Here is a 14,929-nt window from a genome sequence, read left to right on the forward strand (position 1 = left end):
AGGTGCTACTTGTCCAAAAGAATCACATTTTGGTTCCGGACTCCAACTCCGTCGCCTCATATCTTTAATTTCATTAATTAATCACTTTAAACCAAATACAAAATGTATGAAAATAAAGTCAACCTTTAGTTTAATATTGTTGAAATATTTTCCTGAAATATGTTTGAGGATGTGACTTACAACTTTATAAAAGACCAAAAAAAAAAAAAAAAAAGAGTAGTTGATTTTTTCTTTAATAAAATTAGTATAGTACACATCATGGGGCCAATGTGATTGGTTTAGTCACGTCACTAATATAATGACAGTTGAAGATTGAGTCAATTCTTAGACTTAACGGTCAAAACCGTCGCCTCATATCTTTGAATTTCATTAATTAATCACTTTAAACCAAATACAAAACGTATGAAAATAAAGTCAACTTTTAGTTTAATAGTGTTAAAATATTTTTCTGAAATACGTTTGAGGAAACAGTCTTTCTATCCCAGAGTAGGGGTAAAATCTGCGTACACACTATTCCTTCTAGACCTCACTAAGTGAGATTATACTGGATTGTTGTTGTTGTTAATGTGATTTAAAACTTTTTAAAAGACAAAAAAAAAAAAAAGAGTTGTTGATTTTTTCTTGAATAAAATTAGTATAGTACACATCATGTGGCCAATGTCATTTGTTTAGTCACGTCACTCATATAATGACAGTTGAAGATTGAGTCAATTCTTAGACTTAATGGTCAAAATCGTTTCCTCATATATTTGAATTTCATTAATTAATCACTTTAAACCAAATACAAAATGTATGAAAATAAAGCCAAACTTTAGTTTAATATTGTTGAAATATTTTCCTGAAATACTATGATGGCCGAAAAGGTCATCGCTTGTTTTAGAAATAAATTCTGTGTTGCGAGGTCTTAAAATCTCTTTCTGTCTCACCTTGATTTGCCTATGCAATCCGGGCACGTATCCGGAAAGCCATTATGTGAAAATCTGTGAAAAATGATAAATTTTGCTTTTAAAATGAATTAAAGTTGACTTCGGACAACATTTTGGGTAAACGGACCCGGAAGGTCCGTAGGAAAATATGGGACTTGGGTGTATGCCCAGAATCGAATTCCAAGGTCCCAAGCCCGAGAAATAAATTTTTAAAGAAAATTATTTTCTAGAAAATATATGAATTTTTGGAAATGAAATGTGTTTGGAATTTGATGGTATCGGGCTCGTATTTTGGTTCCGGAGCCCGGTACAGGTCTTTATGTGATTTAAGTTGAGCCTGTAAACTTTGGTAAGAAACGGAGGTCATATGACGCGATTCGGAACCTTAGATATAAAACTTGAAACTTTGAAAGTTCTTGAGATTTTCTTTGATTTTGATGCTAAATTCATAGTTGTTGATGTTATTTTAGTGATTTGATTGCACGAGCAAGTCCGTATGATGTTTTTAGATTAGTGTGCATGTTTAGTTTGGAGCCCCGAGGGCTCGGATGAGTTTTGGATAGGCCACGGAGTGAAATTTGGACTTAGGAGTTTTTGGTGTGTTGCAAGCCTTGCAAAGGCTGGCTCGCAAATGCGAACAATGTGTCGCAAATGCGAATTTTGGTCTAGGCTGCCTTGGTCGCAAATGCGATGTATTTATCGCAAATGCGACAGCAGCATCGCAAATGCGAAGAGGACTAGAATCCTCAGGGTTCGCAAATGCGAGGTTAGCAGGTTCTGAACGGTTCGCAATTGCGAACCCTGGTCGCAATTGCGACATCTGCGACCTGCAAATTCATTACTTACGCGAAAATCTTTCATTTTTCAAACACTTTCAAAACATAAACTCTCTTGGGCAATTTTCCAAAGAAATGTTCTTCTCCAAACCGATTGTAAGTCTATTCTAACTCGTCTTTTTCAATCTTTAACATCTTTTCACATGATTTCAACTCAAAATCAAGGGTTTTCATAGGAAAATTGGGTGTTTGGATAGAACCTAGATTTTTTCAAATTTTGGGGATTTGAACATCGATTTGAGGTCCGATTTCAAAACAAATTATACATTTGGATTCGTGAGGGAATAGGTAATCAGGTTTTGATTCTAACCTCAGGTTTTGACCATGTGGGACCGGGGTCGATTTTTGACATTTTGGGAAAAACTTTAGAAAACCTCTTTTCATGCATTGGAATGGACTCATTTAGCATTTATTGATAGAGTTAAATAACTTGTGGCTAGATACAAGCGAATTGGTGGTGCAATCAAAAGGTAAAACGATAGTTGAGGCTTGAATTGTGTTCGTGGCATCGAGGTAAGTGTTTGGTCTAACCTTAGCTTGAGGGATTAGGAGTTGAGTCTTATTTGCTATATGTTAATTGATGAGTACGACGTATAGGCATGGTGACGAGTATCTATACATTGGTGTCTGGCATGCCCGTAAGTCTTATACTATGATTAATGTGACTCCGTTTGAATTGGTTATGCCTTATATGATGATTTCTATTGTTGAGCAAGGCTTGTGAAAGCAAGGTTGGTATTTGAATATTGAAGAGCGTTGGCTCAAATTGTAAAATGATTTGTGGAAGTATAATAGGCAATTGAACATTTTAGAGCATTGGATCAAGTTGTGAATTGAGTTATGAAGTAAATGTGAAGAAGAAAAGAAAAGAGAGGATTATGATATTGTCTCATTTGCCAGAATGTTGTTGTTTTAATGTTATCTCCCTTGCCGGGATGTTATTGTTTTGTTATTGTTTCCCTTGCCGGGATTTGATTGTTGTACTGTTGTTCCTTTGCCGAGATTTCATTATGATTTTATTTATTTCCTTGCCCTTATTGCTTGTGATTATTGTTTGGGTGAGGAAGATTATTAAAGAACGAAGGGTGATATCATGTATTGTTTTGGTGAGAGAGTGTTAAAGCACGAAGGGTGATGCCGTGTATGCGTTTGTGAGGAAGAGTGTAAAATTGGAGCATATCCGAGATCGGCAGTATGATGATCCTCAATTGTGTGTCCTTAGGGACACAGTGCTACACGATGGTGCCAAGCAGGTTATATTAGGTGATGATGGAGTATTGAGGCTGTAGGGTCGAGTTTGTATGCCTAATGTAGATGAGATTCGAGAGTTAAATTTAGAGGAGGCCCACAGTTTCCGGTACTCTATTCATCCCGGCGCCGCTAAGATGTATCGAGATTTGCGGTAGTATTATTGGTGGAGAAGGATGAAGAAGGATATTATTGCATATGTGGCTCAATGTTTGAATTGTCAGCAGGTAAAGTACGAGCATTAGAGACCTGGCGGTTTGTTCCAGAAGATTGAGATTCCTAAGTGGAAGTGGGAGCGTATCACTTTGGATTTCGTTGTTGGACTCTCACAGACTTAGAGGAAGTTCGATGCAGTGTGGTTTATTGTTGATAGGCTGACCAAGTCAGCGCATTTCATTCCGGTGGCAGTCTCCTACTGTTATGAGAGGTTAGCTGAGATCTAAATTTGGGAGATTGTTCGTCTTCATGGTATGCCCGTGTATATCATTTCTGATCGAGGTACACAGTTTACCTCACGTTTCTGGAGAGCAGTTCAGCGAGAATTAGGCACACAGGTCGAGTTGAGCACAGTAGTTCATCCTCAGACGGACGGGCAGTCTGAGCGTACTATTCAAATTTTAGAGGACATGCTCCGAGCTTGTGTCATGGACTTTGGAGGCTCATGGGATCAGTTTTTGCATTTAGCAGAGTTTTCCTACAACAATAACTACCAGTTGAGCATCCAGATGTCTCCTTATGAGGCTTTATATGGTAGGCGGTGTCGATCGCCTATTGGATGGTTTGAGCCGGGAGAGGCTAGGTTATTGGGTACGGATCTAGTGCAAGATGCCTTGGACAAGGTCAGGATTATTCAGGATAGGCTTCGTATAACTCAGTCCAGGAAAAAGAATTATGCCGGCGGTAAGGTTCGTGATTTGGCATTCATGGTCGGTGAGCAAGTGTTGTTTCGGGTGTTGCATATGAAGGGCGTGATGAGATTTGGGAAGATAGGCAAGTTTATCCCTAGGTTCATTGGCCCGTTTGAGATTTTTTATCGAGTGGGGGAGGAGCTTATAGACTTGCGCTGCCACCGAGATTATCAGTCGTGCATCCAGTGTTTCATGTGTCCATGCTTCAAAATTATCACGCCGATCCATCTCACGTGTTAGACTTCACCACTGTCCAGTTGGACAAGGACTTATCTTATAAGGAGGAGCCGGTAGCTATTCAGGACAGGTAGCTTCGTCAGTTGAGATCGAAGAGTTTTCCTTCTGTTCGTGTTCAGTGGAGAGGTCAGCCTGTTGAGGCATCGACCTAAGAGTTCGAGTCCGATATGCGGAGCCGTTATCCCCATCTTTTCTCCGACTCAGGTACTTCTTTCTTATGTCTGTTAGAGGACGAACGGTTGTTTTAGAGGTGGAAAATGTGATGACCCAAACAGTCATCACTTGTTTTAGAAATAAATTTTGTGTTCCGAGGCCTTTAAAACCTCTTTCTATCTTACATCGATTTGCATGCGCAGTCCGGGTACATATCTGGAAAGCCGTTATATGAAAATCTATGAAAAATAATAAATTTAGCTTTTAAAATGAATTAAAGTTGACTTCGGTCAACATATTAGGTAAACGGACCAGGACCCGTGATTTGACAATCCCGAAGGGTCCGTAGGAAAATATGGGACTTGGGCATATGCCCCAAATCGAATTCTGATGTCCCAAGACCGAGAAATAAATTTTTAAAGAAAATTATTTTCTGGAATATATATGAGTTTTTGGAAATGAAATGTGTTTGGAATTTGATGCTATCGGGCCCGTATTTTCGTTCCGAAGCCCGGTACAGGTCTTATATGTGATTTAAGTTGAGCCTGTAAACTTTGGTAAGAAATGGAGGTCATATGACGTGATTCGGAACCTTAGATGTAAAATTTGAAACTTTGAAAGTTTTTGAGATTTTCTTTGATTTTAATGCTAAATTCATAGTTGTTGATGTTATTTTGGTGATTTGATTGCACGAGCAAGTCCGTATGATGTTTTTAGGTTAGTGTGCATGTTTGGTTTGGAGCCGCGAGGGCTCGAGTGAGTTTTGGATAGGCCACAGAGTGAAATTTGGACTTAGGAATTTCTGGTGTGTTGAAGGCCTGCAGGCTTTGCAATTGTGAGCTCGCAAATGCGAACAATGTATCGCAAATGCGAATTTTGACCTAGGCTGCCTTGGTCACAAATGCGATGTATTCATCGCAAATGCGACATCAACATCACGAATGCGAAGAGGATCGGATCCTCAGGGTTCGCATTTTCGCTAATGCAAGGTTAGCAGGTTCTGAACGGTTCGCAATTGCGAACCCTGGTCGCAATTGCGACATCTGCGACCTGCAAATTCATGACTTAGGCGAAAATCTTTCATTTTTCAAACTCTTTGAAAACATAAACTCTCTTGGGCGATTTTCCAAAGAAAAGTTCTTCTCCAAACCGATTGTAAGTCAATTCTAACTCGTCTTCTTCAATCTTTAACATCTTTCCACATTATTTCAACTCAAAATCAAGGGTTTTCATGGGAAGATTGGGTGTTTGGGTAGAACCTAGATTTTTTCAAATTTTGGGGATTTGGACATCGATTTGAGGTCCAATTTCAAAACAAATTATACATTTGGATTCGTGGGGGAATAGGTAACCTGGTTTTGATTCGAACCTCAGGTTTTGACCATGTGGGATCGGGGTCGATTTTTGACATTTTGGGAAAAACTTTAGAAAACCTCTTTTCATGTATTGGAATGGACTCATTTAGCATTTATTGATATAGTTAAATAACTTGTGGCTAGATACAAGCGAATTGGTGGTGCAATCAAGAGGTAAAGCGATAGTTGAGGCTTGAATTGTGTTCGTGGCATCGAGGTAAGTGTTTGGTCTAACGTTAGCTTGAGGGATTAAGAGTTGAGTCTTATTTGCTATATGTTAATTGATGAGTATGACGTATAGGCATGGTGACGAGTATCTATACATTGGTGTCTGGCATGCCCGTAAGTCTTATACTATGATTAATGTGACTCCGTTTGTATTGGTTATGCCTTATGTGATTATTTCTATTGTTGAGCAAGGCTTGTGAAAGCAAGGTTGGTATTTGAATATTGATAAGCATTGGATCAAATTGTAAAATGATTTGTGGAAGTATAATTGGCAATTGAACATTTTAGAGCATTGGATCAAGTTGTGAATTGAGTTATAAAGTAAATGTGAAGAAGAAAAGAAAAGAGAGGATTATGATATTGTCTCCTTTGCCGGGATGTTGTTGTTTTAAAGTTATCTCCCTTGCCGGGAAGTTATTGTTTTGTTATTGTTTCCTTTGCTGGGATTTGATTGTTGTACTGTTGTTCCTTTATCGAGATTTCATTATGATTTTATTTATTTCCTTGCCCTTATTGCTTGTGATTGTTGTTTGGGTGAGAAAGAGTATTAAAGCACGAAGGGTGATATCATGTATTATTTTGGTGAGAGAGTGTTAAAGCACGAAGGGTAATGCCGTGTATGAGTTTGTGAGGAAAAGTGTAAAATTGGAGCATATCCGAGATCGGCAGTATGATGATCCTCAATTGTGTGTCCTTAGGGACACAGTGCTACACGGTGGTGCCAAGCAGGTTATATTAGGTGATGATGGATTATTGAGGCTGCAGGGTCGAGTTTGTGTGCCTAATGTAGATGGGATTCGAGAGTTAAATTTAGAGGAGGCCCACAGTTCCCGGTACTCTATTTATCCCGGCGCTGCTAAGATGTATCGAGATTTGCGGTAGCATTATTGTTGGAGAAGGATGAAGAAGGATATTATTGCATATGTGGCTCGATGTTTGAATTGTCAGCAGGTAAAGTACGAGTATCAGAGACCTGACGGTTTGTTCCAGAAGATTGAGATTCCTATGTGGAAGTGGGAGCGTATCACTATGGATTTCGTTGTTGGACTCCCACAGACTTAGAGGAAGTTCGATGCAGTGTGGTTTATTGTTGATAGGCTGACCAAGTCAGCACATTTCATTCCGGTGGCAGTCTCCTACTGTTATAAGAGGTTAGCTGAGATCTATTTCTGGGAGATTGTTCGTCTTCATGGTATGCCCGTGTATATCATTTCTGATCGAGGTACACAGTTTACCTCACGTTTCTGGAGAGCAGTTCAGCAAGAATTAGGCACACAAGTCGAGTTGAGCACAATATTTCATCCTCAGATGGACGGGCAGTCTGAGCGTACTATTTAGATTTTGAAGGACATGCTCCGAGATTGTGTCATGGACTTTAGAGGCTCATGAGATCAGTTTTTGCCTTTAGCAGAGTTTGCCTACAACAACAGCTACCAGTTGAGCATCCAGATGTCTCCTTTTGAGGCTTTATTTGGTAGGCGGTGTTGATCACCTATTGAATGGTTTGATCCGGGAGAGGCTCGGTTATTGGGTACAGATCTAGTGCAAGATGCCTTGGACAAGGTCAGGATTATTCAAGATAGGCTTCGTACAACTCAGTCCAGGCAAAAGAATTATGCCGACGGTAAGGTTCGTGATTTGGCATTCATGGTCGGTGAGCAAGTGTTGTTTCGGGTGTTGCATATGAAGGGCGTGATGAGATTTGGGAATAGGGGCAAGCTTAGCCCTAGGTTCATTGGCCTGTTTAAGATTCTTGATCGAGTAGGGGAGGAGCTTACAGACTTGCGCTGCCACCGAGATTATCAGTCGTGCATCCAGTGTTTCATGTGTCCATGCTTCAAAAGTATCACGTCGATCCATCTCACGTGTTAGACTTCACCACTGTCCAGTTGGACAAGGACTTATCCTATAAGGAGGAGCCGGTAGCTATTCAGGACTGGTAGGTTTGTCAGTTGAGATCGAAAAGTTTTCCTTTTGTTCGTGTTCAATGGAGAGGTCAGCCTGTTGAGGCATCGACCTAAGAGTCCGAGTCCGATATGCGGAGCCGTTATCCCTATCTTTTCTCCGACTCAGGTACTTCTTTCTTATGTCTGTTCGAGGACGAATGGTTTTTTAGAGATGGAAAATGTGATGATCCAAACGGTCATCACTTGTTTTAGAAATAAATTTTGTGTTCTGAGGCCTTTAAAACCTATTTCTATCTTACATCGATTTGCGTGCACAGTCCGGGTACATATCTTGAAAGCTGTTATGTGAAAATCTATGAAAAATAATAAATTTTGCTTTTAAAATGAATTAAAGTTGACTTCGGTCAACATATTGGGTAAACGGACCAGGACCCGTGATTTGACAATCCCGAAGGGTCCGTAGGAAAATATGGGACTTGGGCGTATGCCCCAAATCGAATTCCGATGTCCCAAGACCAAGAAATAAATTTTTAAAGAAAATAATTTTCTTGAATATATATGAGTTTTTGGAAATGAAATGTGTTTGGAATTTGATGCTATCGGGCTCGTATTTTGGTTCCGATGCCCGGTGCAGGTCTTATATGTGATTTAAGTTGAGCCTGTAAACTTTGGTAAGAATGGAGGTTATATGACGCGATTCGGAACCTTAGATGTAAAATTTGAAACTTTGAAAGTTCTTGAGATTTTCTTTGATTTTGATGCTAAATTCATAGTTGCTGATGTTATTTTGATGATTTGATTGCACGAGCAAGTCCGTATGATGTTTTTAGGTTAGTGTGCATGTTTGGTTTGGAGCCTCGAGGGCTCGAGTGAGTTTTGGATAGGCCACAGAGTGAAATTTGGACTTAGGAATTTCTGGTGTGTTGCAGGCCTGCAGGCTTCGCAATTGCGAACAATGTGTCGCAAATGCAAATTTTGACCTAGGCTGCCTTGGTCACAAATGTGATGTATTTATCGCAAATGCGACAGTAGCATCATGAATGCGAAGAGGACCGGAATCCTCAGGGTTCGCATTTTCGCAAATGCAAGGTTAGCAGGTTCTGAACGGTTCGCAATTGCGAACCCTGGTCGCAATTGCGACAACTGCAACCTGTAAATTCATGACTTAGGCGAAAATCTTCATTTTTCAAACTCTTTCAAAACATAAACTCTCTTGGGCGATTTTCCAAAGAAAAGTTCTTCTCCAAACCGATTGTAAGTCAATTCTAACTCGTTTTCTTCAATCTTTAACATCTTTTCATATGATTTCAACTCAAAATCAAGGGTTTTCATGGGGAATTGAGTGTTTGGGTAGAACCTAGGTTTTTTCAAATTTTGGGGATTTGGGGTCCGATTTCAAAACAAATTATACATTTGGGTTCGTAGGGGAATGGGTAATCGGGTTTTGGTTCGAACCTCAGGTTTTGACCATATGGGTCAGGGGTCGATTTTTGACATTTTGGAAAAAACTTTAGAAAATCTATTTTCATGCATTGGAATGGACTCATTTAGCATTTATTGATATAGTTAAATAACTTGTGGCTAGATACAAGCGAATTGGTGGTGCAATCAAGAGGTAAAGCGATAGTTAAGGCTTGAATTGTGTTCGTGGCATCGAGGTAAGTGTTTGGTCTAACCTTAGCTTGAGGGATTAGGAGTTGAGTCTTATTTGCTATATGTTAATTGATGAGTACGACGTATAGGCATGGTGACGAGTATCTATACGTTGGTGTCTGGCATGCCCGTCAGTCTTATACTATGATTAATGTGACAATGTTTGTATTCGTTATGTCTTATGTGATGATTTCTATTGTTGAGCAAGGCTTGTGAAAGCAAGGTTGGTATTTGAATATTGAAGAGCATTGGCTCAAATTGTAAAATGATTTATGGAAGTATAATTGACAATTGAACATTTTAGAGCATTGACTCAAGTTGTACATTGAGTTATGAAGTAAATATGAAGAAGAAAAGAAAAGAGAGGATTATGATATTGTCTCCTTTTTCGGGATGTTGTTGTTTTAAAGTTATCTCCCTTGCCGGGATGTTATTGTTTCCCTTGCCGGGATTTGATTGCTGTACTATTGTTCCCTTGCCGGGGTTTCATTATGATTTTATTTATTTCGTTGCCCTTATTGCTTGTGATTGTTGTTTGGGTGAGGAAGAGTATTAAAACACGAAGGGTGATGCCGTGTATTTTTTTGGTGAGAGAGTGTTAAAGCACAAAGGGTGATGTCGTGTATGATTTTGTGAGAAAGAATGTAATAGCATGAAGGATGATGTCGTGCCACACAATGTACAATTCCGTGCCGATTATATTAATTTTTATGGTGAGAACGAGGGTAAGAGCACAAAGGGTGATGCCGTGCATATTATATTTATTCTTATGGCGAGGACGAGAGTAAAAGCACGAAGGGCGATATCGTACACTTGTTGATTTCTGATTCTTGTTGATAGTTGATTTATGGTGTTCCTTATATTTACCTGCTGTTCTTCTTTTATCATTTAATGTTTCCCCGTAGCATGTCCCCCCTCCCATTCTTAACTGTACATTCCTGCTTCTATTTTTCACTGTATATGATTTAACTGCACAGGTTTATTTGGTAGTCTGGTCTTAGCCTTATCACTACTTCGCCAAGGTAAGGCTAGGCACTTATCAACACATGGGGTCAGTTGTGCCGATACTACACTCTGCACTGTGTGCAGATACTAGTACCTGAGTAAGGTTGCTGCCTTCAGTCTAACAGGCGACCCGAGGTAGTCCTGCAGGTGTCCGCGGGCCTTAGCGTCTCCTTCTATCATCTTTTTTCTGCTTTACTTATTCAGAGACAGATTCGTGTATTTTTATTCAGATTTATTTGTAGTAATCTTAGACAGTCTGTGAAATTGTGATACCAACTTCTGGGTAGAGTTGTATTTAGACTTCCGCAGTTTGTATTAAGTTAAAATTATCAAATTTTGTCTTCCGATTCATTATTTCCGCTATTTGTATGATATCTACTCATCACTATTAAATGGTTTAAAACTGGAAAGGGTAATAACTTAAACGGTTGGCTTGCCTAGCTTTCACCAGTAGGTGCCATCACGACTCTCGAGGGTGGAAAATCCGGATAGTGACAAATATGTTTGAGGATGTGACTTAAAATTTTTTAAAACACAAAAAAAAAGAGTAGTTGATTTTTTCTGGAAATTAAAGCATTATACCATCAATCAAAATGCAAACATCAACCATTTGTTGAAGGGAAATTACCATTTGGTTTGGTTTGTTTTACTATGCTGTTTTATTGTGAATTGTGGTAGTCTCTCTTTCCAAGTGTAATATCTTTATTTTTGAACACAAATAATAATGCTATATTACTACCACAAATATTACACAGTTCTTGCATAGTCCCGTAGGATATTTTCATTTTCAAACTTGGCTAGTTTTTCACAAACACTAGTACTAACATACTTTAACTTAAAACTGAAACCATGCTTTTCCTTTAGCAATTGGTGTTCAACAAAACAAGGTGGACGGGCATGATGAACACATCTAGAAATTTTGAAATTCTTCAGTGCTTCCTTTGCTAAGAGGTGGGCTATTTCATTTCCTTCCCTGAAGTTATGCCTCAGGATTGGGTGCTTCAACTGGTACATTAACAACCTGCATTCCAAAATTAGATTTGACAGGTTAGGGTTATTTTCATTAAGCATCAATATAGAATCCGTTGAGTCAATCTCAATTTCGATATTACAAAGATCAAGATGTTTAGCAATATTTAGTCCTTCATGTAGAGCCATTAGCTCACAATGCATGACTGAGGATGCATAAGCTGATCTGCAGTACCTAAAAATCCAGTCACCATCTTTATTCCTGAAAACTCCACCCAGTCCAGCTTCCAGGGTAGCTTTGAAGAAGGCTCCGTTAATATTGAGTTTGATTGTATTTGTCGGAAGTTTGTTCCAATTGATCTTAACTTGAAACCTGTGCTCCTTGAAGGGATTCTTTTCCACAAAGAAATTATATTCACAGGCTTGTTGGAGGATGACCATGTGACAGACCTTATTACTAACATTGTTCAAATTATTGTTGTTTCTATTTTTCCAAATATTCCAAATGGCAAAAGGAAGGATGGTCTTCCAGTTATTTGAGTAGAGGCTTGTTTGAATAAAAATATTCTTTAATCTCAAAAACCAGTGATTTTCATCTTTCAAATAAAAAATTTTTATACCTAATTATTCCCAACAAGAATTAGTGATAGGGCAGTCGAGGAAGATATGTTCAGCATTTTCTTACATTAATTCTACAGATGGTGCAAACCTTATCAATATTCATACCAATGTAGGATAAGTAGGCTCTGCAAGGTATATGATTATGCAAACATTTCCAGAAGAAGAACTTGATTTTGTTTGGGCATTGAAGATCCCAAATCCATTCAAAATCTAGTTTGGGAGGAAAAGAAGGATTGATGAGGGAGTAGCAAGATTTGGTGGTGAAAAGACCGCTAGAGGTAATACCCCATGTCATAGTATCTTTTTTAGTAAACTTATTAGGTATAGGGGTAGCCATAATATTTTTCATAAGGGTATTAGGAATATCAAAGGAGATATTAGAGAGGTTCCACTTACCATCAATTATAATATCCTTTATGGGGATATTAAGATCCTTTTTATCAATTGGACCATATAAATTCTTCCTCAGAGAACTCGCGTCATGGATCCAATTTGAAGACCAAATATTCATATTTGAATTTGAGTGAGGATGCCACAAGATACCATGATTGCAAAAATTCCATCCCTTAAGGATGGATTTCCAAATAAAGGAGGAAGTATTGATTGTTTTTTTATTAGCATATTTATAGGAGATGAGCTTGGTCCAAGGAGTGTTTGAATTTTGTAGTAGTCTCCATGAAAGACTTGTTAAAAGGGCAATATTTTTGGAGGAAGCTTTTTGGATACCAAGGCCTCCTTCTTGCTTACTCTTGGTGGAGAGCTTCCAAGTTACTAAATGGAGTTTTTTAGTAGTGTTAGTACTTCCCCAAATGAAATCCCTTTGAATCTTGTCAATTTGTTTAAGGATTTTATTAGGAAGATTAGTGTATTGTATAGAGTATGAGGGGATGGAATTTAAAGTGCTAGCAACTAGAGTTACACGACCGGCTATATTTAGAAAGGAGCATTTCCAATGGGACATTTTGCTATGGAGCTTGTCAATTATGAATTGGAAATCTCTTGGTTTTGGACTATGGTTCAATATTGGGAAGCCTAGGTAGTTTCCAAAATCATGAGTAACTTTCATTCCAAAAAGGTTCGACAAGTAGGAGGAGGTTTTTGGAGGACTAAATTTTGGGAGGATAATTTTGGACTTAGTATAGTTGATTGATAAACCTGATTGGGAGTAGAAAAATTCATACTAGTCTTAATGCAATGACTAGTTTTTTTGTTTGCCTTACCCATTAGAGTTATATCATCCGCAAATAGGACATGGGAAAAAACGCGCCTTTTTGAGAGATTTTAATGGGATCCCAATTTAGAATATCTGTTTGGTAATTGATGAGTTTAGATAGCAATTCTATGCAAATGGTGAATATATAAGGTGAAAGGGGGTCATCTTGGCGGATACCCCTACTAGGACTAAAAAATTCAGTAGTTGCCCCGTTAACTAGGATACCTATTAGAGCTGGTAGTGATGCAATGCATAATCAACTTACTGATTTTTGGGAGGAAATTAAAGAACCTAAGAGTTCTGTAGACAAAACACCACTCTAGTCTATCGAAAGCCTTTTTCAAGTCAATTTTAATAAGCATATCAGGGGTTGATTTCTTATATTTACGAAGATTATTCATAATATCTTGAACAATAATTGCATTGTCACTAGCTCTTCTATTTTTAATGAAGCTAGATTGGAGGGGACTAATGAGGTAGGGTAAAAAAGACTTAATCCTGTTTGCAATAATCTTTGTAATAATTTTGTAGGACGTATTGCAAACACCAATTGACCTAAAAAATTTCAGGTTGTTTGCATTGACAAATTTCGGGATTAGGCAAATGTAGGTCTCATTTATATTACTAGGCAAACTTTGAGTATCAAAAACCCTGTAACAAAAGGACTCTACTGAGTTGTGAATGATACCCCAGTATTTTTGATAAAAGAAAGAGTGTATTCCGTCCGACCCCGGTGCTTTAAAGGGTTTGAATGAAAAAACTTTATTTATGATTTCCTCTTTTGTTAAAGCCCTGTCTAGACTTGCAAGATCAATTTTGTTTTGGCTTGAAGAATCCCCTAGGGTGTCTTTCCTATGTGAGGAGGTTTTTAAAGTCGTGAAAGCATTCTTAAAGAAGTCTAGGGTATGGCTTAAGATGGAAGGGGGGTCAGTTATCCAATCACTATTGGAGTTTTTAAAAAACATGATAGCATTACGACGCTTACGATTTGAGGCCATAATATGGTAGAACCTTGTATTTGCATCTCCATCATTCAACCAAGAGATCCTTGATCTTAATTTCCAAAGTCTTGCTCTATTTTCAAGATATTATTAAACTCTAATTGAAGCTTAGATTCTAGGTCTTGTAGGAAGAAACTTTTGTGGTAAGCGGGGGAGGTTTGGATACCATTTAGTCGGGCCAGAATGATTTTTTTCTATTTGGAGATGTCACCAAAAGTATCGTTTTTCCAGTCCACTACCATGTTATTAAAAGAAGCTTGAGCTTCAGGTTGCCCCTTGTTGGACCAACAATTTTTAACAATGTTGATAAAGTCCGGATACCTACACCAAATAGTCTTTAGTCTAAACGGTTTGTTGGAGAAATTTATATTACTAGGATTTAAAGCTACTAATAACGGGCTATGGTCGGAGTGTGTTCTAGGCAAATGAGTGACCATAGCTTTAGGAAAAATAGAAAGTCAATCATTATTCACAAAAACTCTGTCTAATCTTTTCATTATAAGGCCTCTAGATTTTTTCCTATTATTAGTCCAAGTACATTTAGAACCTTTATAACCTAGGTCTAGGAGGTTACATTTGTTGATATTGTTCCACAGTGTGTTACTTCTTTTACGGTTTATAGGATTCCCTCCAAATTTGTCACAAGCACAAAAAATATCATTAAAATCT

The 14,929-nt window shown here is 38.3% G+C and overlaps 1 protein-coding gene across 1 annotated transcript; it reads right to left on the reverse strand.

Annotated features, from left to right (window-relative positions):
- Positions 1 to 11,203: 11,203 nt before the first annotated feature.
- On the reverse strand, positions 11,204 to 11,866 carry LOC107776693 (uncharacterized). Its single transcript, XM_016596602.1, has one exon. The coding sequence runs from the start codon at positions 11,864 to 11,866 to the stop codon at positions 11,204 to 11,206; it is 663 nt and encodes a 220-aa protein (XP_016452088.1).
- Positions 11,867 to 14,929: the final 3,063 nt, after the last annotated feature.

This window comes from Nicotiana tabacum, chromosome 8 (assembly GCF_000715075.1).
Source record: "Nicotiana tabacum cultivar K326 chromosome 8, ASM71507v2, whole genome shotgun sequence".
NCBI lineage: Eukaryota > Viridiplantae > Streptophyta > Magnoliopsida > Solanales > Solanaceae > Nicotiana > Nicotiana tabacum.